This window comes from Limanda limanda, chromosome 8, assembly GCF_963576545.1.
Source record: "Limanda limanda chromosome 8, fLimLim1.1, whole genome shotgun sequence".
In the NCBI taxonomy this organism is placed as follows: domain Eukaryota; kingdom Metazoa; phylum Chordata; class Actinopteri; order Pleuronectiformes; family Pleuronectidae; genus Limanda; species Limanda limanda.
Genome location: NC_083643.1, coordinates 6,872,751 through 6,898,281, shown reverse-complemented (window position 1 = coordinate 6,898,281; position 25,531 = coordinate 6,872,751). Strand labels below are relative to the sequence as shown.

General features: G+C 42.7%; 3 protein-coding genes across 4 annotated transcripts; 2 read left to right on the top strand and 1 right to left on the bottom strand.

The window, feature by feature from the left end:
* Positions 1 to 1,029: 1,029 nt before the first annotated feature.
* wee2 (WEE2 oocyte meiosis inhibiting kinase) lies at positions 1,030 to 5,379 on the top strand. The gene is made up of 12 exons (XM_061076486.1): positions 1,030 to 1,120; positions 1,241 to 1,419; positions 1,512 to 1,720; positions 1,986 to 2,043; positions 2,367 to 2,536; positions 2,643 to 2,764; positions 3,206 to 3,352; positions 3,421 to 3,525; positions 3,626 to 3,711; positions 3,810 to 3,980; positions 4,092 to 4,240; positions 4,950 to 5,379. The coding sequence occupies exons 1-12, from the start codon at positions 1,030 to 1,032 to the stop codon at positions 5,113 to 5,115; spliced, it is 1,653 nt and encodes a 550-aa protein (XP_060932469.1). The 3' UTR covers positions 5,116 to 5,379.
* A 1,035-nt stretch (positions 5,380 to 6,414) lies between these two features.
* bida (BH3 interacting domain death agonist) lies at positions 6,415 to 10,514 on the top strand. 2 transcript variants are annotated; one of them, XM_061076675.1, is made up of 4 exons: positions 6,415 to 6,539; positions 6,786 to 7,090; positions 8,384 to 8,517; positions 9,862 to 10,514. In XM_061076675.1, the coding sequence occupies exons 2-4, from the start codon at positions 6,817 to 6,819 to the stop codon at positions 10,054 to 10,056; spliced, it is 603 nt and encodes a 200-aa protein (XP_060932658.1). In that variant the 5' UTR covers positions 6,415 to 6,539; positions 6,786 to 6,816; the 3' UTR covers positions 10,057 to 10,514. The 2 variants fall into 2 exon arrangements, with proteins under 2 accessions (XP_060932658.1, XP_060932657.1); XM_061076674.1 differs by having other exon boundaries at positions 9,859 to 10,514.
* Positions 10,515 to 10,521: 7 nt separating this feature from the next.
* bcl2l13 (BCL2 like 13) lies at positions 10,522 to 24,647 on the bottom strand. Its single transcript, XM_061076673.1, has 7 exons — positions 24,510 to 24,647; positions 23,563 to 23,771; positions 21,192 to 21,281; positions 20,275 to 20,431; positions 19,594 to 19,666; positions 19,274 to 19,402; positions 10,522 to 12,560 (listed from the first exon to the last, which is right to left on the bottom strand). Exons 2-7 carry the CDS (start codon positions 23,702 to 23,704, stop codon positions 11,526 to 11,528), a joined length of 1,626 nt encoding a protein of 541 aa, XP_060932656.1. The 5' UTR covers positions 23,705 to 23,771; positions 24,510 to 24,647; the 3' UTR covers positions 10,522 to 11,525.
* Positions 24,648 to 25,531: the final 884 nt, after the last annotated feature.

Genomic DNA, 25,531 nt, shown 5'->3' with positions numbered 1-25,531 from the left:
CGGCCACTTCCGCCCACGTGTCTGTATTACTATTTCATACAATGACCCAATTTGGGTTATAGGATATTTATCTTAACCATATACAGTATTAGAACATGTATAATGTTGTTCAGCTGCAGTGAATGTGTTTTAACAAATATTTTAAATAAAGCAACCTTTGTCTTAAATATATTATTGGCTATAAATATATATTAGTAATATATTTTATGTTTTATTGCAACTTTATTTAACATGTTTTTTTATTTAAATTTGTTTTGTTTTAATATACATTTGTAGTTAAAATGCTAAATATGAGTTCATATACATTTGTAGTTTAAGTGAATATATTAATGTGTGTCTATACACCACATTTCATTCAGTTATGTATTTATTTATATTTAACTATGGAATGTGTGCATGTCATTAACAGCTGCTTCAAAGTCAGGTGTGTGGCGCAGGTAAGATTCAGCCAATCAGAAAGCGCGCAGGGTCAAACAGGGCGGGGTAGTTTATTTAAACAGGAAGCAATTTACATACAGGGCGCGAAATTCGAGCGTGTTGTTACGCGGCTGCTGTTTGCGACTTGTTCGTGAGTAAACGGGATGAACACAACTTGTGACTCAATATCAGCACACACACGTACACACAGACACACACACACATTTCACACACACTCACACGCTGATGTTTATGAGTAGGAAGCATCTGTTGATCTTTCACTTTCAGTCTGGAAATCACAGTGTTAGTGGATTAACTTAAAAATATAAATCATTAAGTTATTTCAACTTGATGGAACTTGTTCTTTAAAGGTGAAAGTCAACAAAGAGTTAATAATGGTCTAGAATCACACTGGATATATGTGGGCCTACCTCCTTCAGAGGCTGAAGCTTTAATTGGCAACATGCATGTTAATTATCCCTATTATGTTCCTGAAGAGAATTAAACGTAGGACTATTAATGCTAATAAGTAGTTTTGCTCTCTAAGTGCAGTTTAATGCAGGATTAAGCTTTTTAACGGAATCCTTTGCCAAACTACAGGCCCCGAGAAAGATGGCGTTGTTTGAGGAGATCAGCCAGCAGCTGGACTTCTCCAGCTGTGGAGAGGAGGCCAACAGCAGCAGCGACAACAGCTCTGACGACTTCGCCCCCAGCATGCGCAGTCCTGGAATCTGCAGTCCAAGGATCCACAGTCCCAGTTTCCGCAGTCCCAGGAACCACAGTCCCAGGCACCACAGTCCAAGGATCCTCAGTCCCGGCTTCCGCAGTCCCAGAAACCACAGTCCCAGAAACCACAGTCCCAGCCCGGCATGCAGGACACCCAGGGTGCAACGCCACCGCGGCAGGAGCCACGACTTGTCTTCCCCTTTCCAGTGCACCAGCCCCATACCTTACGCCTCCTGGAGCAAACTTAGGCTCTGTGACTCCCCCAGCACGCCAAAGGTGGGGGAATACTTATCGTCCTTAGTGCACCCTTGTAGTCTTGGATGATTTTATCAGTTTGAGTTCAATATACGATGATCTGCGTTTTTCAGAGTCTGCTCTCAAAGTCGTCCCAGCCTTGCTCCAGCTCCAAGATAAGTTGCAAACCGAAGAGCTTCCATTTCCCCTCGGCTGCTGCAACCCTCCTCCAGGCGCCTTCCGTCAACGTGAATCCCTTCACCCCCGACACTGTACGCAGGAACAGCGAGCAGCAGTGGAGGAGCAGCTCCAGGAGCGATGAAGATGACGACTATGGACACAGGTTAACTTGTGGATTCGGTCAACACTCACATTACAGGGAAATTACTCAGGGAAATGCAGTTATTTTTTACCTCAAACACTTAAATGACCATTAGATTCCCACAATCCAGCAGGTGTGAAACTGTTTTTGACATGTGGTGGGAGATAGAACTACTTTGAGTCCATCTTCCTGTTTTTAGTGCCCTGACACTGCAGGCCTGACTGTTAAACCCATTGAAATGCACTCTTACAGTACAAAGGTCTAAAGGCCCTTCTCCATCTTCCAGGATGAAGCACAGCCTAACGTCATCTGAGGAGGACGATGAGGCCTTCCTCCCACGAAAGGTACAGCTATTTTCATCCTTGCTTTCTGGTGACTGTAACCCTCCCTCTCAGATGCCTCTGATGCGATTTCATCAGCAGGCTTTGTCATCTTCAGCTGCCTCCTCACGCACTGTTTTGTCCAAAAACTGACTCGAGGAATCTCCTACGTCACACCTCCACCGTGGAAGTGTTTCCTTATTTGGTGGCACAACAAAGAAACTCCCCGGTTCTCCTGGCCTGTGATCAATCTGGAGATAGGAGCTTCTGTGACGTGTTGTGTTCCTTTTTTGGAAATCTTTGTTTTTTCTTTTACCACAAGGCCTCTCCGTCTGTTTATCTGGCAGAGACGAGCCATCCAAACCCTCATGCTGTCACGCTACGAGGGCGAGTTCCTGGAGCTGGAGTGCATCGGCGTGGGCGAGTTCGGGGCCGTGTACAAGTGCGTGAAGAGGCTGGACGGTTGCTGGTACGCCATAAAACGCTCTCGGCGACCTCTCGCAGGCTCTGCCAACGAGTGAGTCAGCACCATGTCACACTGACACACAGACTTTTTTTTATTATTTGGTTACCGATTTTAATCAAATGAACCCATGACCTCCTTTTCTTGAACATCCTTCCAGGCAGCTGGCCCTAAAGGAGGTATATGCACACGCTGTTCTTGGACACCACCCACATGTTGTTCGTTATTATTCAGCTTGGGCAGAGGACGATCACATGATTATACAGAATGAATACTGTGATGGTAAGTTTCACATTAAGGTCCACAGCACATAATAAAACAAGTTAAATGATTAAATGTTTCCACCGTGTCTGTTTTAAAGGTTTATTTATTAGCTGGGTTACACAATTATGAGATTATTTATTCCACAACTGGATTGTTGTTAAGCTGTAACCTTTCCTGGTGATGTATTTCATGTTGATGTGATATGTCGAGTTTATCTCTCTCACATGTAGTTGAGAGTTAAATTTGTTGCATTGGTTTTCATGTTGACTCTTTTGGACCAGGTTTTTATGACTAATTAATAATTTAGATTATCAGAGCGCTTCCTTTTTCTGTTTTATCTCTCCTATGAGAACAATTCAATCATGTGTAGGATTGTTGGTGGAGGTTTGTGTTCAACTGAGATCCACACTAGTTGTAAATATGTTGAGTCAAGACATGGAGGTGTGTGTGTTGAGCCAGGTGGAAGCCTGGGTGATGCCATTGTGAAGAAGCGGGTGCAGTGTGAGCTGTTCTCTGAGGCCGAACTGAAAGATCTGCTCTTACAAGTGTCCATGGGTCTGAAATACATCCACAGCACAGGCCTGGTGCACTTGGACATCAAGCCAAGTGAGTCTTGTACAGTGGTTGTCACGTAGTGTTTCCTTGCACCTTCTGACAGTGTCTCACCTCTGCAGGTAATATATTTATTTGCCAGCGTCCCTGCCCGACCGCGGCGGGCGAGGGGGAGAGTGAGGAGGAAGACGACAGGAGCGCTCCCGCAGGAGTCGTTTTCAAAATTGGTATGCCATTCGATATTAAATATGTTTCTACCTTTTTTTTTTTCTTCTCTTTTTTAAATGTGTGTTGGCTGTTAGTTGTGATTCCTGTTGTTTTTTGTAGGGGATCTGGGTCACGTGACATCCACCAGCAATCCTCAAGTTGAGGAAGGGGATAGCCGCTTTCTGGCCAGTGAGGTCCTGCATGAGGTGAAACTGTTTTATCCTTGACTGAAATTAGTAATGGATTAAAAAATCATAGATCCAGTATATATTTCCTAACCTCTACGTAAACTGTTTCCTCCCAGGATTACAGCCACCTCCCCAAGGCGGACATCTTTGCTCTGGGCCTCACGGTGCTGCTCGCTGCTGGGGCTCCTCCTTTGCCTCAAAACGGAGCTGAGTGGCACAGCCTTCGAGAGGGGAAGCTGCCGGAGCTGGCGCAGGAGCTCTCACCTGCCTTCAGAGGCCTCATACAGGTACTCCAACAGAATGGAAGAGACTTGGAATTTCAGCTGCTTCCTGTGTCGAAGTCAGTCCTAACTGATGTACTCTGGTTCGTTTTATTATTATTTTCTTTCTCTTGTCAGGTGTTACTGGATCCAGACCAGAGCAAGCGGCCATCTGCCAGGGAGCTTTGCAAGCACCCAGTGTTGAGGGATGAGAGGACTGGGAGGCTGGCCACTCAGCTGCGTAGAGAGCTCAACGTGGAGAAGTTCAGGACGGCCATGCTCGAGAAGTAAGACGGGATAATGAAGGTTGATTAAAGCTGCAGCTCTGATTCTGGGCTCCAACTGCTGAAATGTAATGGTTGTCATTCACCAACTGTTCTTAAGAAGACATTTCTTTATTCCGACATTCATAAATGTGTGTATAAATTTGTTCTTGTGTAAGAACAGAATCTACGCACACTGAAGACAAATCTAACGCACACTTGACTACTAAAAATGCTTGTGTAAAATAATCAGTTATTTGATATTACTTTTAATTGTGCAGTTTGTGTAAATGTTCTAATTTAAGAAAATTCTTAAACATTATGATATTGGTGAATGAGGCCCAGTGTTCCTAGGCATCAGTTTCCAATCTTTAGGGTTTGACTCCCAGAACAAGCTTTAGGGTATTATACCATAAAATAAAGTGTGATAATCAAGACTATCTTTATTTTGCATATGAATAGTTTTTCCTGAGACTGTACCCCTGCATAGTCTATTACAGTAGTTCTGTAATACATCCTGACAAATCTTTCAGGATGTCTGATGTATGGCTACTTCATTTAAAATAAGGGGACAAGTATAAGTAAGTCTATTTTCGAAGCTCTGACTTAAACATAAAGTGACCAGTAGGTGGTGCAATTTCATATTTTATTGAAAACTTTCACATTATTGTTATGCACTTTGTTTTATTAAATTATCACATTGATCAAAGTATTTAAATTCCTTTCTCCACAGAGAGCTCCAGGAGGCTCGTCAGGCAGCACTGTCCCCCAAGCAGAGCCTCCCTCCTGGGCTGAAAGCTCCTGCCAAGATGGGCTCTCTACCCAAATCAGGGAGGAGACTTGTTGGTCGGAGCACGGCTCGATCCATAAGCTACGATTTCCCTGGATATAGAGTCTGATGGGGGGGAGTGAAGCCCATGAAGCCCATGTCCCACCTTCTGAAACAAGATGGTGGTATAAATGCAGAAAGTCAAAGTGAGGACCGTACAAGCTTATCTGTTCCAGACGGGCACTGGAAAGGACAATCATGGATGGACGACTGGTGTAACTGAAAGTCTGGAGGATGTTGGACAGCATCAGTTTGACACAGATTAATCCTTTCAAACGTCAAGTGATGAATGTCAACATGTATCTGCTGAAGACCAATGTTAAGGTCTTGTTTTCATTTTTTTTAAAACTGTAAATAAACATTGAAACCATTTTGATCAGATGAAGTTTTTTTTCTTTTCTTAAAACAGCTTTACAAGTCTCGTCTTTTTAACTTCTCTGGGGTTTAAGCACTTTAAAAAATAACCACAAGTTCGACAAAGCTGAAGCAGGGACTTTCCAGAGGAGTCGTTCTTATCTCCAGCTGCAGTAAACTGTGTGCCTGTGTGACTGTGACACTGCAACCACAACAAGACCTCACTGAACCATCACACCGAAAGGAAATGCATGTGATTCCACTGAAAACTACAATGGCACCACATATCCTGTGTGTTAGAATATTCTGGATTTTATTATTACAAATAATTTATGTTAAGTAAAATTTGACTGTTGTGGTTGATTAAGGGTGGAGTATATTTTAACAACTTCTTCTTCCATTGACTTAAAGAGGCTAACCTATAATGATGCACCATATTTTATATTTAAACATTTGTGTGTGTGCTCAACATCTTAATATTTAAAGTCACTCGAAAGAATAGAAAGTACAATATTTTCATCACACTTTAAAAGTTATGCTTATGTACAGAACTTTCACAAAGGTACATTCCTCCCACAATTAACACAACCCTTAACTAGAATGGTTCTGAGTGGAGTTCATAATGCCACCAAGGCCCAACAGTCCCCTCATGAAACCAAGTTTAAATACACATCTGGATTTGTATCTGGATCTGGACCAAGTTTCACACACTCAAATATCAGACCCTGTATGCCAGATTTGTTTTAATCAAGATAAACTATTCTAAATATAAAGGGCCCACTCTAGGGTAAAATAACTCTGACAATTTATATTGATCAAACACTATTGAAAACATCACTGTGATTATTGTACATTCAATTCCTGCCCATCGATCCCTTTCACAGTAAACCTTACACACTTGACCTTTTAAATATCACTTTAAAGTGTTGACTCTCAAATTTCCCGACGGCTCATGAATGCGTCATGGTGCGTTCACAAGCCCGGCCCCCTCACTGTAGATCAGTCGGGAAGCTGCAGTTGTTTGTCTCACTGGGATCCACCAACAGCGCATCACTGGTCTATACCTTTATATATACAGTCTATGGTCTAAACTGGTTATTTATAAGAGGCGAAGAGTTTGTCCCAGCAAGAGAAACGAATGTGAGTCAACGTATTTTATCTATTTTTGCGTTAAATTTGATTTTCGGTGATGCTAACGTGGCTAGCTAGTGCAAAACAACTTTAAACTTAGCTTTAGCTTAGCTTCCCCAGCTAGCTTAACTCAAATAAAAGTTGTTGTTTACGTGTTGGTTGTGAATAGCAACTTTTATGAAGGTTCAGGTGTTGTTTGTTTAATTCAGTGCGTAACTTAAGGTGTTATTTTTCCTCTCTTTACGTAACTTTAAGTGAGTTTCAGGCGGAGAGGGTTGACTCCTCCATGGACAACCGGGTAATGGATGTGCCCGGGGGTTCGAGCGCCGCCCTGGTCATGCTGGCCTTCCTCCAGGCGGACTGTCGGGGCGCAGAGATCCAGAAGGAGCTGCACTCCCTGGGCAACGAGCTCCATGTCACCCACCGGGACATCAACTGCAACGGTCCCCGGGTGGACCCCTCGGAGGACGGGGACCTGGAGACCGACGGACACCTGGAGTATGAAAGTGTCCACATGGATCTGCAGGGTATCCAGCCTGTGGTGGAGCTGCCGTGGCAATGTGAGCATCTTCAAACTGTCTCCACATCCAGATGTTTAGATTGATTGATAGATAGATAGATAGATAGATAGAAAGATAGACAGATAGGTTGTTAAATAGATAGATAGGTAGGTAGATAGATAGGTAGGTAGGTAGGTAGGTAGGTAGGTAGATAGATAGATAGATAGATAGATAGATAGATAGATAGATAGATAGATAGATAGATAGATAGATAGATAGATAGAAAGGTAGATAGATAGATAGATAGATAGATAGATAGATAGATAGATAGATAGATAGATAGATAGATAGATAGAAAGGTAGGTAGATATATAGATAGGTAGGTAGATAGGTAGGTAGGTAGGTAGGTAGGTAGGTAAGTAGGTAGGTAGATAGGTAGATAGATAGATAGATAGATAGATAGATAGATAGATAGATAGATAGATAGATAGATAGGTAGATAGAAAGGTAGATATATAGATAGGTAGATATATAGATAGATAGATAGATAGATAGATAGAAAGGTAGGTAGATAGATAGATAGATAGATAGATAGATAGATAGATAGATAGATAGATAGATAGATAGATACTTTATTAATCCCGAGGGAAATTTAGATCATCCAGTAGCTTATACAGTTAACACTTAAACACCTCACTGACATACATACATACATAAATCACATACGGAGAATATATATACAGATACAGGAATGGAATGCAATGATGTGATTGTGTCAGTGTCCAGTAGGGAAGTGTTCTTGTGCTGCTGGAGTGGAAAGTACAATAATATATATATATATATATATATATAAAACAACAAAAATGTATACATATATAAATATATAAGATATGTAGTGGTAGTAAAGGAATGGACAGTTGGTTGGTATATAATAATGAGATATGAAGAGTAGAGAAGAGTAGAGAAGGGGAGGGCAGACTGAGGTAGACTCATGCTAGTGTGTTTGTTTATCAAGAAGTTGAGTCATTTGAAGTTGAGGTGAACCCACAGAATCCGATCTGGTCACTAACACGCTTGTTTACCTGCAGAATGACTGTCTGTTATCTCCCTGTTATCTCGGTCCTGAGCTCAGAGCGACGCCATTCCTGTCTGAGAAGTAGTTTCCATTTACAGTAAGAGACAACCTGTTCTGTAAAGTGAAAGCAGGAAGTCACAGCTGTTTGTCAGACTTGACTCAAAAGAGATTTAACCCCCAAGGAAATGCGATTTGTTCACGTCCTCCTGGTTGAATCCAGACACACTGAACGTTGTTTATTATTATTATTATTATTCTGTTGTGATGTTTCCCTGCAGGGAACCAAGACCCTGCAGCCAACATTCAGCAGGTGGCCGGGGAGCTGAGAGAAATCGCAGACCAACTCGAGGAAAGTGTCATGACCCAGGCCACCAGAAACCTGATGAGGAACACATCAGACTCCCGAGCTGAGGTGAGCCGGCCCTCAGCCTTTATTCACGACGAGTCATTAGCTGTAGTAATTTTTTTTTTTTTTTTTTTTTTAGAATATTTTCACAACATGAGAACATGCAGAGCATACAGAAAACTCTACATTAAACATAACTGAAATTTACATAACAAATTTAAAAAAAATACACACATAGATGAAATAAAACTAATTAAATAATTCCCCCCACCCAAAGAGAAACAAAAAACAAAACAAAAAAGTTGGTGCATGGGATGACACATCAAAGAGAAATACCGCAATGACACAGTAAATAATGTAGTTCAGAGCTCCAAATAGTTACAGTCCTATGGTACTGTTGTATGTATCCATGTACTCCAAATAAGGCTGCCAGATTTTCAAAAATCACTTGTATTTCTTTCTGAGACTATATGTAATCTTTTCAAGAGGAATACAACTGTTCATTTCCCCAGACCATCTGTCTATGAGAGTCGGGGAATCAGACTTCCAAGTCATACATTTCCTGGCCACACATAAAGCACTTTCTGCAAATTTAATTTGGAGCTTCGTTAAAGACCGTTGAAAGTTGTGAAGTTTCCCAGTAAGCATAGCTCAGGATCCAATGGAAATGTAACTCCTGTGTTCTTAGATAATACATTACAAAAGTCATACCAAAAGGATCTCACCTTTGTGCAAAGCCAGGTACAGTGTAGGAAGGAGCCAACCTCTATACCACATCTAAAACACATTTCTGACAATTCAGGTTTGGATTTAGCTGTAGTAACTTAATCAAACACTGAATAGTTTCCTTTTTCAAATGGACACAAAGTACAAGAGCTTCCACTATTGTCTCAAAATGAATTAAGACTATTACTCTATTCTCAGGTTTCTCTGTTTAACAGTTCAGCGGATGTGGGAAACCACAGAGGTGGCGACACAAATTGTCTAAACCACACCAACAACTTAATTAAATGTGCCATTTGCTGTTTTAAATGATTTCCTGTGCTCTTTTAGATCAATTTGATTTCCAATGATTTTGAAACAGTGGATATACTTAAGGCCTTTTTCTTTAAGTTTATGTATTGAGGACTTTTGGAGCAAGTTCAAAATACGGGAAAACATTGTGATATAAATCATATTGTCAACATTTTTGTGAATTTGTTAAGAAATAAGGATAAGATTGAAAAAATCTGGCATATTTTGGGGATTGATATTTTTAGATTTTGTGCAGTTTTGCCCTTTGCAGAGTTATGCACTCAATCTTTCGGCATTCTAATCTTTCAATTAAGCACTTTGTATTTTAAAGAAAGTGCAATACAGTTTGTTTGAAGTATTTAAGGCCACAGTGGTATTATTTTTTATTTCCAGCAGTGGAGAACCCACCTGAACTCGGAGGTCCAGCGGATAATAAGGAACGGCACTGGTCTGGAGCATCTACCTCAGGAGCGGGTCTTCATGGCCCTCACGCTCACCCTGGTTAAAGGAGTGTGTGAACAGGCCCCACAGCTGCTGAGGAGCCTCTTCAACGCGGCTCTGCAGTTCATCGGCCCCGCGAGGGTCAGGTGACTTCAGAGCGGCCGCCTCACAGGAAGTGACACGTACATGTGGTGGAGCGACGCCTGAAATCTGCTCCTCATTAGCAGTCCAGTGAGAACGGAGCTGTGCAACCGGAAGTGTAGTCAACACTTTTCAAACTTATCATTTGATTTTTACCGTAAGCGTAAGGATGAGTTTGTAAAACTTTTTTTTGTTGCTTTCTTTGCTCTGCGTCTTTCTGCCTCCGTTTACTCTTTACTTAAAAGTGTAGCTTTTTGTTTATACTTGAAATACCTGAGTCTTTTTGTATTGTCATTCTGCTTTTGTTTTGCAACTTGAATTAATATACAGTATTTCTGAGATTTAATTTACTTTCAATCTTTAACTAAATAGTTGAGATTTTTCTGTTTTCCTTTAAATAAATGTGAAGTTTGTTAAAATGAAATTAAACACTTGAACATTTTAATAAAACCACTACAGAAAACTTCTCCAATGGTCTTTTTCACCTGAACTTTTTTTATTTTCACATTTCAATTTCAAACAGTGTATTTCAGGAAAGTCAGAGTACAAAGTGTCTTTAGAATCCATCTTGCTCTGTACATTCACACTTTCCCTTAGAGCAGGTTGAGTATTTTAATGTGGGAACATCCCTCCAGTATCTGAAAAACCCTTAACAAGAATTAATACTGTACACTGTTTTATGTGGGACTTCACATGACTGTACCTAGAGATGTTTAATGCAGCAGCAGTACAGTACTGAACTTTGGGAGACATTAAAATACTTGAACCCATCCCTGGGCAAAACCTTTGTTTCAAGTCACGAACAATCAAAACATGCTGCATTAGGGATTCAGATCCCTTGTGCAAGATGAAAAAATCAAATCCAAACTAAGATGTCTGTTGTGCAATCCAGATGTCTCGCAGTGAATTTCCGTATCATACATTTGGTTTGTTTACCAGAGGAAGTATCAGAATTACTCATCACAGTTAGAGGGAACAGTTATAGTCGTTAGAAAACCTGAACTCAGCAATAATAAATGTTAACCCTTTGTTTATTTGAAGTTTTTCTTTCGCTGAGGGTCATGGAATTTCCCATTTAGCCAACACTGAGTTAAATGGCCCAAAACAAACAAAAGCTGCAGACGACAGAGAAACTGAAAGTAACAGAACAGGGATAAAAGTCACACTTTGAATTTCAGAGGATTAAGCGCTGGATTTTCACAAATTTAAACTAAGGAACAAATTAGGGAACAAGTAGGAGTGCATCCTTCTCCCCTTTCTGTGTGTGTGCCTGGTGGAGTGAAGCAGCGAGGAGAGGTCATGACGAGGATGAGGTGGAACCTTCAAAAACCAAAGATAAAAAAAACAGATCGGCCTCGTTTGATAGATCCAACATAATTTGTAAGGAGAGTCCCACCATGTGTTTACTAATACATTAATTACTACTTCAACATCTTAGAATGTGCATTCCTCTCCCCGGAGAAAGACGCTTCTCCGTTCTACTTCCTCCTGTAGCTTATGAAGCTGTAGGTCACGATAGCAGCGAGTGCCACCAGCGCAGCGCCACCGTACAGCAGCGTGGAGATCTCTGACGGCTGCTCCAGCTCCACGGGAGGCTCCTCAGCCGGGGCTTCTACAGGGGCCACTGGGGCTTCTACAGGGGCCGCTGCCTCCTCCGTCACCAGAGGGGCCGCCACGGGGACCACAGCTGGTTCTGCCACAGTCTCTGGCTCCTCTAGCTGGGGAGGCACTGCAGCTGGTTCCGCCTCCTGCTCTGGTTCGGGTGCTGGCTCTGATGTGACCTCGGGGGTCTCGCTGGCTGCAGGTGGGGGTGTCACCTCAGCAGGCACTGGTGCAGCGGCTGGTTCTGGCTCAGGCTCTGGTTCAGCAGCAGGAACAGGTAAAGGTTCTGCAGGTTCTGGCTCTGCAGGAGGAGCAGCAGCTTCTACGACCGGGGGAGGCAGCTCTGGTTCTGAGGAGATGAGGGAAGGTTCTGCGGACAAGCTTGTAGGCGTCTCTATGACAACGGGCTCCTCTAGTGAAATCAAGGAGGCTGGGGCTGTGGAGTCCACCTCTGCAGAAAGTGAAACAGGTGGAGTTTGGTTGCTAAATTCCTCCCGGAGCTCGGCCAGCTCGCTTTCGGTGCCTATGACGCTTATCATGCTCTCATCTATTGCTCCGCCTTCCTCCAGCAGCTCCACCTCCTCGCGCTCCACGTGGACAATGTCAGAGTTTGACGAATTGTTTTCGCTGCGCTCCTCGGCCAGGGCCACGCCGTCGTTGCTGTCCAGGCTCTTCACGTCTTCGGGGTCCATCGCAACCTGCGCCCAGGACTCGTGGCCGGCGAGAGACACGGGTAAGCTTTCCGTCTGCCAGGAGCTCGGCCCGCTGCTGTTGTCTCCAGCGCAGAGCAGCGACGCAGGAGGGCTGAGCTGGTCGGGATGCTGCTCCCCCGACAGGATGTAGATGTCGTTGTTGTCTTCGGCGATGGTCACACCTCGCTCCTCCTCGGACCCGAGCCTGAATATTTCACCCTGTGGTAGACAGACGGGAACAGAGAGGGGATCAGTATTCTGTGTGATGTAAACCATGTGAGTAAAGAAGTCAATCAAATCAAAAGATTAATTTCTGTATGTTTACACTGAGTAACTTTTCCAGGAGAAACAGATACAGGAACTCGTTTGTCCCAGCTGCCATTGCCTCTTCCAAGAGGGTCATGTTTTCGTTTGTTTGTTTAACTGTTAGTTGGCAAGATTACTCAATAAGTAAAGGACAGATTATCACGAAACCTGGTGGAAGGATGGGGTAAGGGTCAGGGAAGAACCCTTTCAGTTTTGTTTTTGATCTGGAACAGGGGGCGGATCCAAGATTTATTTTTAACTTTCTTTAACATTGTGTGGGGACTGATAATTATGAGTTTGTGCAATTTGGTGCAGATCCAAATAAAAATCTAGAGAATTTTTATGTTTCCATGAGGTGACTATTTATTGCGATTTGAATTTGTTGAGACCCTGAAGATTCTTGTGTGTTCTTGCTTTTATAAAATATGTTATTTTATGTCATTTATATTATTTCCTGTCCATGTTTTGTGTTCAACTTGTGTTTATACTGCTGTTTGTATCACAAATGACCTCACAATATCCTCTCATTCACTGCACTGCTTCACATCATAAGTTCGCCCTTTGTGACACCTAGTGGTGTTCAGATGCAACACAACATTGGCTCCAGCGTCTCTAATGCCCTATTATGTAACATGCATATATCATATCATCATGTGACAGATAGAGGTTGGCTTGCTAATGCAAAATACACTTAAGTCAAATGAACCAAACAGTAGAGGCTGCAGAACTGTTCATGTTTGACCTCAACAGTATGAAAGAGGTCAAACTTATTTCCAGAGCCGGGTCATCAGGACACAACACGACTGGCTTATCTCTCAGTTTTGCTGAACGTGCAGTGATGTGATGCAGATTCTGAAATATGTGGCTTAAAAATAGGCCAATGACTCTACACAATGTGCACGAGAGCACGAGATACAGGCTCTTGCATCTTGAGGGACATGCTCGCTTATCTTGAACATAGAAGCTCACATATCTTTGGCATCTCTGGATGAATACAGAGGTTATGGGACAACGTAGTGTGTCCTCTCACTTTGTCAAACCCTCTCACGTGTTAACTGTGACTGTGCAGGTTTACACAGGCTTCAACTTAGAGTTTTCCATTTCATGTGTTGCAATAAGATGCAGTTATAGAGTCAGCAGTTTTTGATCAACGTAAGCAAGCTAATACTTGCTAAGCGGCCCAAAAAAATTCATACTACGGGGAACATGCACGTGCTAATGGTAAAATTTCAGCCAATGACAAGTGAGGTATTTCAGTCTGAACCCACCAAACAAACATAGACATACACAGAACCTCTCCATTGCCATAACAGTCATGTCTGCCTGAGCAGGTGACGCGGAAAAGATGCTGAGCAACGACCATGTGATGAATAATTGATCCATGTTTAAAAGAAACTGAGTTGACGAGGGTAGAGACAAATGTGCGTGTGTGTCACAAGGCTTCTGTGTTGTGTTGCTGTGTGAGTCACGTAGGTGTGACTCCAACAGATGAGATTCTAACAGACAGTTGGGTACAGAGGTGTGTTTGTGTGTCTGTGTGAGCAGAAACAGCAGCTGAGAGTCGACGCCCTCTCATTTGAAAAATATACTGAACACAGGTCATTATGTTTTTCAGTGTCTATAACTGGCAATTTGCATCTGATCAACACACTATTTACACCCTGAGGTAGCACAAATAAAACCTATGTAAATTAAATGTATTAAATTACAGCTGGGAAGGTTATTTTTCATTTACAAGGTTGCTCACAGTGATGTGCAAAACAGCTGCATCCTGGAAGGCGAGAGATTTAATCTATCAGCGTTCCGTCGTTATCCAATGTTCGGTTTTCTCCATAAGCTGATTTACATGTCGCAGAGCGAAAGAGTGTTTCACATAAACCTCGTCCCTCAGGAGGACACAGCCTCCCGATCAGCTGGAGCCAGGCTTGGAAATCCACAAGAAAAGCATGCGGAGCTAAACTGTAAATATAAGAAATCCTGCAGAATGTTCATCCTCAGGAAACGTGTTCTGAGGAATGAGGTATTTTGACATCTGCTTGTAAAAACACACTCACGTGGCCCAAAATACCAGAAAACAGATGTTGAATGAACGACACTGAAGTGTTTCAGTCGTACAGATTTTTGTTGGATTTACTTTCCAATCTTCTTTGAACATTCTTTGTGTTTTTGTCTACGCCCTTCACCACACCCCAACTTGTACAAAGTACTTTGTCCAAAAAAAAAGTTGTGCCAATTAACACAAACAATAGACCCTTTCTTACAAAATTTTTGATGCAGTTTTGTTGGTCGCTGTCATACAAAGCTTTGCGGATTAAAGTTGTACAAGAACAATCTGACTTTTTCCAATAGGAACAGTCCAAAGTTAAAAGCACGCTGACTAATAATAATCACACATGAACTATAAAGACATTTCAAAAAAACTTTCAGAAATAACTCATAAGAAAAAACACAGACCTGAGGAGACAATCCACTCTGAAATAGCTCTAAATTTCTTCTTGCTCAAATTCCATGTTGCTGCTTGTAGGAAACGTTCTGTTCTGCTCTCAGGCACGAGCCCTCAGTTCTCCACCTTCGCCCCGAGACAAACAAACTATGTCAAACAAGAACGGATTCCTGAGGCTGAGCCAAGAGAGTGCGATCTACATATCTCACTGTAACACAACTTTACACAGCTCACACATAAAACACTGCAGCTGAGAAAAGCCAGGCGACACAACCACTTCACCAAAGAGAGAAAAAGAGCAGAAAACATCTGCTACAGTTCTGTGACTGCTACACCTACTTGTGACACTGGCACATGGCTGCCACTCAGGCAACATGCACCAGATCTGGGTTTGTTGCCACAGCAACACCACTTCAAACTACCCTACAGTTAAACCAGTTTTGAACCAGTGTCATAAAAACTCAATGCAATGTTCACTGGCTCATATTTGTGCTTGACATTCATGAGGATTATGTCATCACTGTTTCTCACCAGCACACAAACACAGCAGGAGGTCACAGAGCAGCTGACTCAGTAAAACGCAGGAACAGGAGGGACAGTTAAGACTCAACTGTAACTGCACCTTTATTTTAAAAGACAGAACAGGGTATCAGCATATATAGATATATATCTATATATGCTGATGTACATGTATCGTAATTTGTATACTTCCTAATTTCTGTATCAGTACGGGAAAAAAACTGTTCAAATATTTTGATTTCACGCTCAAATAAAAAACTATAAAAACAGATAAAATGCTTTACTCAAACCACAAATGTTCAATTAATGATGTAAAGAGATATTCTTCATAATAATCTCTTACGTATTGTAACATACCATCATCTAAAGTACGAAGCAGTCAAACAGGTATTTAAACAACTCAAGAGGGTGTTTTTGAAACCTCACAGCTCTGGTGGATCCTTGCATGAAATCATTTAAAAACCTGATGCAATAGTTTTTGGTTGTGTCCAGATTTGCAGTTTACATCACTCAACAGTCCCTGGTCATCAACCATCAACAGTGTTGTGGCAGCAGTGAGGCTGATAGAGAGATGGAGGCCGAGGGAAACGGATGGACGCCCTGTGTAACCTCTGGCGGTCGGCCAGTCTGCTGCTGCTGCTGTAATAAGTTTTTCACTGAGCTACACGTGGGACAGTCAGGCCCCTGGTGATGATGATTTTAGAGGATTATTAAGAGTTATTTTTGGGGCTTTCTCAGGCTGCTCAGGGACTCTCCTCTTCTCTTCTCTTCTCTGGCCCGGGCTCACGTTGGTGCAGTGCCACAGCGATGCACATTATTTCACCCCCGGAGCTGCTGAGCGGGGGGGGGCTTATGTAATATGGGGGGGCACTGTTACACTGCACCGGGTGCTGCGTGATGTGCCCTGACTCAGCCCGGGCTGGAACCCTGACAGCACTTTGACCTTAAAACATCACAGCTGCAACCTCACTGTCTCTAAGCTGCAGCCACATGTGCAACCACAGGGCCTTCATCAACCACTTTGTTGCCTTTTGAGATAAGATACCCTTACGGCATCGTGTTTCTTAATAAATAGATTGTCAAATACTGTCTGTCTTTGTTAGTGGAGAGGTGAGTGTGCAGCTGTCAAACCTCTGGTGTCGTGTTCCATCTCACTCCCAAGGACTGTAATATGAAATGGCTGATGTGCAGACTCAGGGCTCACGAGGCAGTTTTCCCTGGGGGACGGACAGCTGTCTGAACCCTCGAAGGACGGAGACGCAGCATTAACTCACCCGTAGGTTGTTGTTTATATCGACAAAATATACACAAATACTGATATATCTGTGATATAACGTAAAATCGGCTAAAGGAAGTGTTGGTGAGGCTCTAGTCAGACGGACAGATGGACTAGAACCAAGACTACGTAGGCCATTTTTCTGCCCCTCCCTCCCCCAATCACATCCTCCCCCCTAGCCGCCCCTGGCTGTGCCCCATCTGAAGGCTGCTGGTTTTGTTCCTGCCCAATGAGGTGGACAGAATATTAGGGTCATAACAATGGTTTTTGTATGGTGGTGTAACCAACAAAAGGATTTGACGAGGGTCGCCCCAACCTTGCACGATGCGTTACTCACAGCAGTGTCCTGGAGGAACAGCACGAACAGAATGTCCACTTTTACACAATTCTACATGGAAAACCGTGCAGATCTTTGTTGTTACATTTAAACGCACAACGTAGTAAAGAATGAAGAGAAATATAATAAAGAAAAAACGTCTCTTGCCTCCATCTTAGGGAGCTTGATGTTTCTCGTGTTTTAGCCGATTAGCATTTTTACATATTCTGTTCTTCGCTCATCAAGTTCAGGTTTTATGGACTTAAGATAACCGTGCTGTATATTTACATGCTACCCCTAGGCGATGACAGAAGCTGGTGAGACTTTGTTACTTATGCACAGTCACTCTTTCCCCGGAGAACACACATCAACATCGATTATCTCTCTCTGCCGTTGCTTCTACATCCCAAATACAACATCCTACCTCAGTGCAAAGTGTAGAAGCGACCCGGTTCACAGTTGAACAGACGAAGCGCGAGAGAATCAAAAGGACAAGACAGTCGTAGAGATGGAGAGAAGGTAGGAAGCCAGTTGGAGAGAGAGAGAGAGAGGTGCACAGAGGCAGCTGTCAAACTAATGGGAGATTTCACTTTTCTCTCGCTCGCTCATTCGCCCGCTGCGTCCACCCCTCTTCTTCCTCATCTCTCCCCCCCTCCCTCGTGTTCCCTCCCTTCCGATGGCCAGTCTCTTCATGCACTCTCCCTCTCTCTCTCTCTCTCGCTCGCTCTCCCTCCTGATCCTGTCCCAGCCTATCATTCGTTCATCCCGTGACATAACGCGGAGCAAGAATGTGGCTTTGTTTTGGAGCCTGGGCTCGTTTGCACGTTACGTCGCAGGAAACAACGGGCAGAGCATCATGACAACGACGTAATGGCGACCAGGGCAGCGGTGAACATGTGAGGTCACGTGACTGTTCATGAGCGTGACCTGGTTCGTAGGACGCCATCTGTGACGCAGTGTTACACTGGATATAAGATGGGAGAACTGGAGCCTCACTAATATCATCACTGGTAGAAAATGCAAATCTTAAACACACGAAAGGTTGTAGCTGCAAATCGTCACATACGTAGAAAAAAAAAGTGGGAGGACCGACAGTGAGGAGACATATTCCTGCTATCGCTTAATTTGGTTGAGTACACACCACCTGCAGGCTTATAAGAATAAAGCATCAGAAATAAATAGAAGTACATTTTTGCTTAATCAATCTCCTAATTCAAGTCTGTTTGTATGTGGCTCACATATCTTGAGAACTGTTCATCTTATTGGCTTCATACTTGGCGTGTGTATTTCTGAGACCCAGAAGAAGTGCAGAGTCAAATTTGGTGAAATTTGGACTCATGACACATTCAATAAGGGAACTGGGACTGGGACTCATCACGTAAACGACAACAAATGCTTTTTCTCTATTTTTTCTTTACAGAGTCAGAAAGAATCTGCATCACCACAGGCCAAACAAACATCCTGTTCCAAACAGGCAGGTTTAGAACGAACACCGCACTAGAAATGTTCAGGTTGTAAATGATCACAAGGTTCATGAGATCACAGATACAGCAGTGGAGTCTCTGGTATATTTTGTGAAAGAGTGAATGAAAACTGAAATGCTGTCCGATTATGTTTAGGATTACTCCTGTTTAATGTGCATGTTAATCTCATGTGTATGTTGATGTGGATCAAGAAATAATGTGTATGAAACTGCGTAGGTGGCTCACCAACGCCCCCAGATGGCCACTTAGAGACCTGCACATCTAAGTTAAGCACGGTACAAGAACTACTCCTGTTCACTTTGCACTACACAACAACTTCCTGTTTCATCCTCAGCACAAAGTTGCAAACTATTTCGTTTTTAGTGGTTGTTTCTCATTGAAATGTAAACTTTAAAATAACCTTAAAATTACATCACTATTTTTGCAATTGACACATTTCTGAACATGTGGTAAAATTAAAATTCTTGCTCATCTTATTATTCTTCACACAAAGGCAGGAAGTGAATTTTGATTTCCAGGCGACAGAGAATAAAATGTACTTGTGTGTATTAATGGATTTCCTCTGTTGCGTGCGTGCCTGTAACTCACCCACCCCCCCTGCTGGAGGATGTAGTCACATTCATCCTCCTCTAGCAGGTGAATCCCCAGATGCAGCAGAGTTGTCACGGACTGGCCCTCGCTCTGTAAAGCCTGGAGCAGCACCAGAGGCACAAACACCTGGGACACAGACACGGAAAGATGAGTAGAGGCACGTGTTGTGGGAAGCGAAAGAAGTTAAGAGGCTCAAGTGGAGACATTAGCTATTCACAAGAATATGAGAAGGCAATAGAGGGCAGTTTAAATGTTGCACTTTGCATGTCTTGTGGAATATTTGAAGTTTGTATGATGGAAGGAAAGTTCTGGCTCACCTTGCTCCAGCCTCCCTGTATGTGTGTTGAAAGCGCCAGTGCTGTGTCTCTGAATCCCTGATATTCCACAGGCCTGAAACACACGCAGGGAGCATCACTGGTATTAAACTAAAGTTTGGCATATGTTTGTTTAGGAGGACATTTGAAAAACTACAAATTATTCCAGGTAGATAAACAGTGTTGCTGTCGTCCAGAGCTTATTCTCTGCCTTCATGGAGTCAAGTGAAAGTTGAGCTCCTGTATGAAATACAGATTCCCAATTCCCGTGAGTCGTGTGGGAGTGATGACTTCTGAGGCTTGTTCCTGCTTCAGATTCACTGCACTGGACTGGACTGCATCAGTGCTGAAGATCAAAAGTTCACCGAGGAGAAAATGAACTTCAGCAGCAGTTTATCAACATTGCCCTTGTCCATTCCTTTGAGATTGTGGCACACACAGGGTTCCCTCATTCTGTTTGTGTATTGTACTAGCAGCGTTTGGAGGATAGTGTGGCGGCTGCACCAACAACCACAATGATGCTTCTGTGTGAAATGAACGTTACATTAATAAAGAGCTAAAGGACAAGAGGCGCAGCAGCAGAGATAACTGACGCTGCTCTGGCCTCATCAGCGCTTCCCTGAGAACTAAAACCCATTAACTTCATATTTTTCTCAAACGTGGTCACAGCTCTGCACAACTGACCCTGTGAGGAGCGATTGCACGGCTGCCGCCAGGGATGCGCCGAGCTCTCGGACCACCCGGTTCCCCATCACAGCGAGGCAGTCCTCGATGAAGCTCTCCGGGTTGGTTGGACTGAACACTGGTGACGAGCCGCGGTTGAAGCCTGCGTTGGAAAAGGCTGCAGACACACAGACAACAGAGAAGAATGAGATCTCACACAGGTGGTGCAGTTCAATGAAAACAAATGATTTGCATTGCGGGAAAAGCCAAACAGAGAGAAATCAGTGGAAAAATAAAGCTTATTCATAAAATGTTTAATTTCATGAGTGTATAACCACCTGAAACTAAGGATTGTTGTGTTTTCATTTTGTTATCTGAAGGTTGCTGAAGGTTTTCCTACACATTTAGAAAGGGAGGGGTGAGGAAAGAGGTGTTCAATTGGCTACAAGCTGAAACATCACCACTTGATGTCACTAAATCCTACACACTGATCATTGAATACTTACTATACTACTATAAAATACTATAAAGTCTCTTCCTCGCTGCACGTGAGCTACGAGGGTCATGTGACGTAACGCTCCCTCATGTTACAGAACCAAAGTTATGTAAAGAAACCAAAGTTCTACTTCCACATACGTTTTGAGTTACACATTGACAAACACTAACTTCTGGAGTTCTTTGAACACTAAAAAACGTTTTTATAATTATATCCACTTGGTTGTTCTCTTATTAGAATTATTATTTTTTAAATATTTTGTAAATTGTATGTATTGTGAACGTGTTTGTATTAATACATTTGATGACTAAAATGTCCTAACTGTAAAAGACTTGAGAGCAGTATATTAGTTGCACTTTGGACTTTTGTAACATTTACCTGAGAACAAGCAGTGGAGTGTGTGTGTGTGTGTGTGTGTGTGTGTGTGCACGTGTCCACATACAGGCAGCCATTTCATCGTCCAGTTGCCTCAGCTCTTCCTCTATCCGTTCTTTTATCATTCTCGTCTTCTCCCTCTCATTCTGGGCGTCTTCTGGAAGAGAAAAGCATGTGACACATGAAATCTCTCTCTCTCTCTCTCTCTCTCACAAGCACACAACAGACTCCCACATGCTGACTCTTCACAAATACTTCACAGCACTCTACAAAATATTACACAAAACCCCTAAAGAAAAACAATATAATCAGTTTCTCCGTCATTACTAACTTTCCTGGAGGACATGTTTGCAGGCTCACACTGACACCCTTTACTCTTATGTCCTTCACCTCCTCCTCCTCCTCCTCCTCCTTCACCTCCTCCCTCACCTCCTCCCTCACCTCCTCCTCTTCACTATGATGTGGCTGAAGTCATAAGAAAAAGCTGAGCAAGTTGTTCTGTCATCGCTTGGATACAAGACAGCAATGCACAGTTTATGCTGAAGGACGTTCATGGGCGTTTGACCGTGAGCTTTCACATTCACGCAGAACACGTTGTGAATGATGCCTTTCATCACGGACAGACACAGCAGACATTGGATAAGGCGTCTGATAAACACATTAACGTAAAGACCTTTCCACTGAGTTGCATTATTATTACTACATCCATCAAGGAAGTCACGGTTCTTCAACCCTGTCTGTTGACTTGTTTGATTACAGAAGATCTACCGGGTTACCAAACAACGGACCTTTCACGTGACTGCACACACTGCATATTGATATTTTCCCCAATTTCCCAGGGAATAATTCATGAATCTTGATAGAGTGACACTCTATCTTCTGTTGGTTTGAGATGGGATGGCTTTACCTGGGATTTGTAAACTTACAAGTATCATTGAAAAATAACACTATTTAATTTCCCACTTGTTAAATCAAACAGGAAGGAAGCAACCCCTGCCCCACCCCCTCTCTCCCTCTCTGTCTGTATCGCTGCAGCTCCAACATGAACACCCTGAGGACCAGTGTTGGTTTTTCCTGGGCTTGCTGCTGTTTCAGCATTCAGCCAGACAACAAGCCGGAGCCAGATAGTTTGCTTTGGTCCATTGGCGAGAGTAATCCTGCGGTGATTGCACATGACAGGCTGTCAGAAATTGGACCGGGTCGAGCGGAAAGTGGGGATCAGCCACTTATCGGCCCTTCTCTGCCCATTCTGAGCACAACCAGAAAAAAGAGGCAGAAAATATAAAGAACTTCCCTGTCTCTCTCTCTTTTTTTAAACCATCTCTACCTCTGTTATTCTTCCAGAGAGATCTGCTCATATCCTGCGAAGGCGGGAATGACATCTCTCTCCCTGTTCTCAATCAGATTTCCTGCTTTGCATGGTTTCACTCTACAGCAGAAGTCATGACAGGCTGGCGGCAAGTGTGAGATTTAGTTTCACACATTGTTTCGCTGACAGCACATAACACGCTTATTCTGTAATGAATTACAAATGTGACAAAGTTATGTGACAAAAAAGGTCAGAAACTGCTCAAAAGACACTTTACTGTGTGTAGATTTCTTTGTATTCCAGTCACACACAGTGAACAAGATGAAAAGCCTGACGTGCTGCAGCCGGAGGTCATGACTCACAAGGCTGCTATGAAAGCCTCTGTGAAGACATGCCAGTCTTCTGTTAGTCTGGACACCATATTGGAACGATTGTAGCCGAAGCTCAATGGGAAGCTCACAACTATTTGTTCATGAGCACATCAGTCTCTGGGTGTGTTTCCAAGCCGATGTCAGAGAGGGTTAAAGGTAACGGGTGGAAACCTGACTACACACCCTGAATATTTGTTGTGCGTGTCCAATATGTGCTGTGTCAATGCACAAGAGCAATGGTTGCCCTTGTTACCTCTGGCAAGGAGGTAATGCTATTGTCTGTGTTTGATTGTCTCAATCAGGATTACACTAAACACTACTGGACAGATTATCATGAAGGAAGGATGCAGCACGGGTCAGAACTCAACTCAGTAAAATTAGGTGCAGATCTGGATCAAAGGGGTGAATCCAAGAATTATTGTTGCACGTTTTTCAACATTTTCCTTGTTTTCCCAGAGAATAATTTTGGAATATTGAAGAAATATTATTGACTGATATTTAAGAGTGTTTTAATTTTGTTCTTACAATAAAAATCTGGATTTAGTGAATCTAAATGTGGGTTCATAAGGAGACTGTTGGGTCCTGGTGGAGATATGTGCTCCTCTAGTAACGTATATAGGTAAAACTGCACAACATGAGGATAGGAAGGACTACTGCCCCTTCTATATCATTTCATTTCTTCACTTTGTTTTAAAATTGAAGCAAATCAGATTTAACCAAATTACAATAAGCCACAGATTCAAAGTCCCTCCTCTCACCTGGAGCTGGGGTTAGTGTGTGTGATCTACCGACGGGCAGCATGCCCAGGTAGGTGAGCACGATGTACTTGGTTTCATAGTGGAAACCCTCAGGCACATCGGAGGTGATGGAGGCATAAGAGGTGGAGCCCGAGGCAGCCATTGGACAGACGGGTGCGTGTCAGACTCTCAGGCACATGAACTCTCACAGTCGATATCGGACGAGTCACCTGCAGAGAATGACGGGGAGAATGGAAGGAGGAGAAATTAGTGATGAATAATGACGAAGCAGCAATGAACTAGAACAATAGAATCTGACAACTACATTACATTGCATTACAACTAAGCAGAAACAGCAAATAAATACAATGAAATATAAATTATAATACAACAGAATCTCAAATGCTCAGACACACTTCTTTCCTCTTGACTCTCCTGCAGGTTTTCTGGAGGTAAAACTTTAAAAAAAACTTTATACTCCTACGTAGGTGACCTCTAGCGACAGATGAGGTCACCGTGCAGGACCTGAAGTTACAGTAGTGACAAGTTTATCTAACGTAATTAAACTTCCGGCTTGAACCATCAAAATAAAACCCTCTTCTCCAAAGTCAAAGTCATTTTCTTACACCCAAAAAATATAAAGATGGGAATAGGAGTATATTGAGAATACACACTTAATGATCATATTTCGTTTCAACGTTGCATCACACCTCACACGTTGTATCACAGCTAATATTAACAATACGATTAATTTAATAAAACGCACATAGCTGGTTAGTTAACTACTTTTAATATATTTTATTAAATCTAAATAAAGGAATGGTACAGTGAGAGGTGTGTGCAGGTGGTGGAGGGAGGGGTCGCCCCCCCTCAGCTCACATGTAGGCTACAGCTAGCTTAACATGCTTGTTTCATTTCTAACTTCTTTCTCTTCCACCGGAGCTCGACCCCCGGTGGGTTCTACTCACCGTCCCCGTCTGAAGTGCACCCACGGCCGCTGGAGGGGAACCGTACAACACCGCTGGCTGTGGCGGACACACACAATCATACACTCACACACACACAGAGAGAGAGAAAGGGAGACACACACCGCTGGACAGGCTGCAGCAGCGAGACACGGTGTGCTTTACATGCTACACAAGCCAGAGAGGAGAACACACAACACACTTCCGGTGAAGCTTCAACATAAAAGCATGGGAAGGAAGTCAAGTCGTTACTATAGGGACACATCCACCACATTGGGCTTTGCACACCATGCACAAAATATGAAACAGATCTATGTGAAAAATTTGATATTTCTATTTTAAAGGGAGACAGTAAAATGTAACTTTGAAGGGAAAGTGTTTCAGTATCAGATGTTAAAGTTTCCACTTGCAAACCCCAAAATTGCCTTTCCACAAAATAGGATTTGGCAAACATGTTTCACTACAGCAGACGTATGATTGAAATAATTTGGGATTACGACTTTGTAAAACCCGAGTCTTTAAACAAAAGTGTATGTTCCCTCCCAGGTCAGTCAGCACAACAGAGAACTTCAATTTTTTACATGACGCGTAATTTAAGTAATTTGTGTTTACTACGCCTCTTACAAACTTAAATTACGTCCATGTTACCTCCCAAGTGTAACCTAAACTTTTTACTTGCAACTCCAAAAATGGCCTTTCCAGGAAGTAAAATTTGGCAGAGATATCAATATCTACAGAGCCCGGAAGGAAATACTTTTTCTGTAAAATGTGCAAGTGCTTTCAAGCTCATTTGCATGTTCTTCTAAGTCCCACAAACGCTTCACTAAATTGCACGTGCGCTTTAATTAATTTGTGTGTGCGACTTAGTAAAAGGTACTTCATTCCATGGATTTAATGGTAGCTATTATTTTGTTTTTATTATTTTTATTTTGGTATCTTTTTATGTTTGTGTTTGTCCTGACATCTTGGGTTCATGTTGTAAATGAGTGTTTTTTAACTTTAAGATGTTATCCTAGGGATTTATT

Coding starts and splice junctions, on each gene's coding strand:
- wee2 (XM_061076486.1), top strand. CDS start 1,030: ATGGCGTTGTTTGAGGAGATCAGCCAGCAGCTGGACTTCTCCAGCTGT. Junction 3,353..3,420: donor GCACTTGGACATCAAGCCAA/GTGAGTCTTGTA, acceptor TCACCTCTGCAG/GTAATATATTTATTTGCCAG. Junction 4,241..4,949: donor AGGACGGCCATGCTCGAGAA/GTAAGACGGGAT, acceptor CTTTCTCCACAG/AGAGCTCCAGGAGGCTCGTC.
- bida (XM_061076674.1), top strand. CDS start 6,817: ATGGACAACCGGGTAATGGATGTGCCCGGGGGTTCGAGCGCCGCCCTG. Junction 7,091..8,383: donor GGTGGAGCTGCCGTGGCAAT/GTGAGCATCTTC, acceptor GTTTCCCTGCAG/GGAACCAAGACCCTGCAGCC. Junction 8,518..9,858: donor CATCAGACTCCCGAGCTGAG/GTGAGCCGGCCC, acceptor TTTTATTTCCAG/CAGTGGAGAACCCACCTGAA.
- bcl2l13 (XM_061076673.1), bottom strand. CDS start 23,704: ATGGCTGCCTCGGGCTCCACCTCTTATGCCTCCATCACCTCCGATGTG. Junction 20,432..21,191: donor GGACGATGAAATGGCTGCCT/GTATGTGGACAC, acceptor GTGTGTCTGCAG/CCTTTTCCAACGCAGGCTTC. Junction 19,667..20,274: donor GTGCAATCGCTCCTCACAGG/GTCAGTTGTGCA, acceptor CGTGTGTTTCAG/GCCTGTGGAATATCAGGGAT.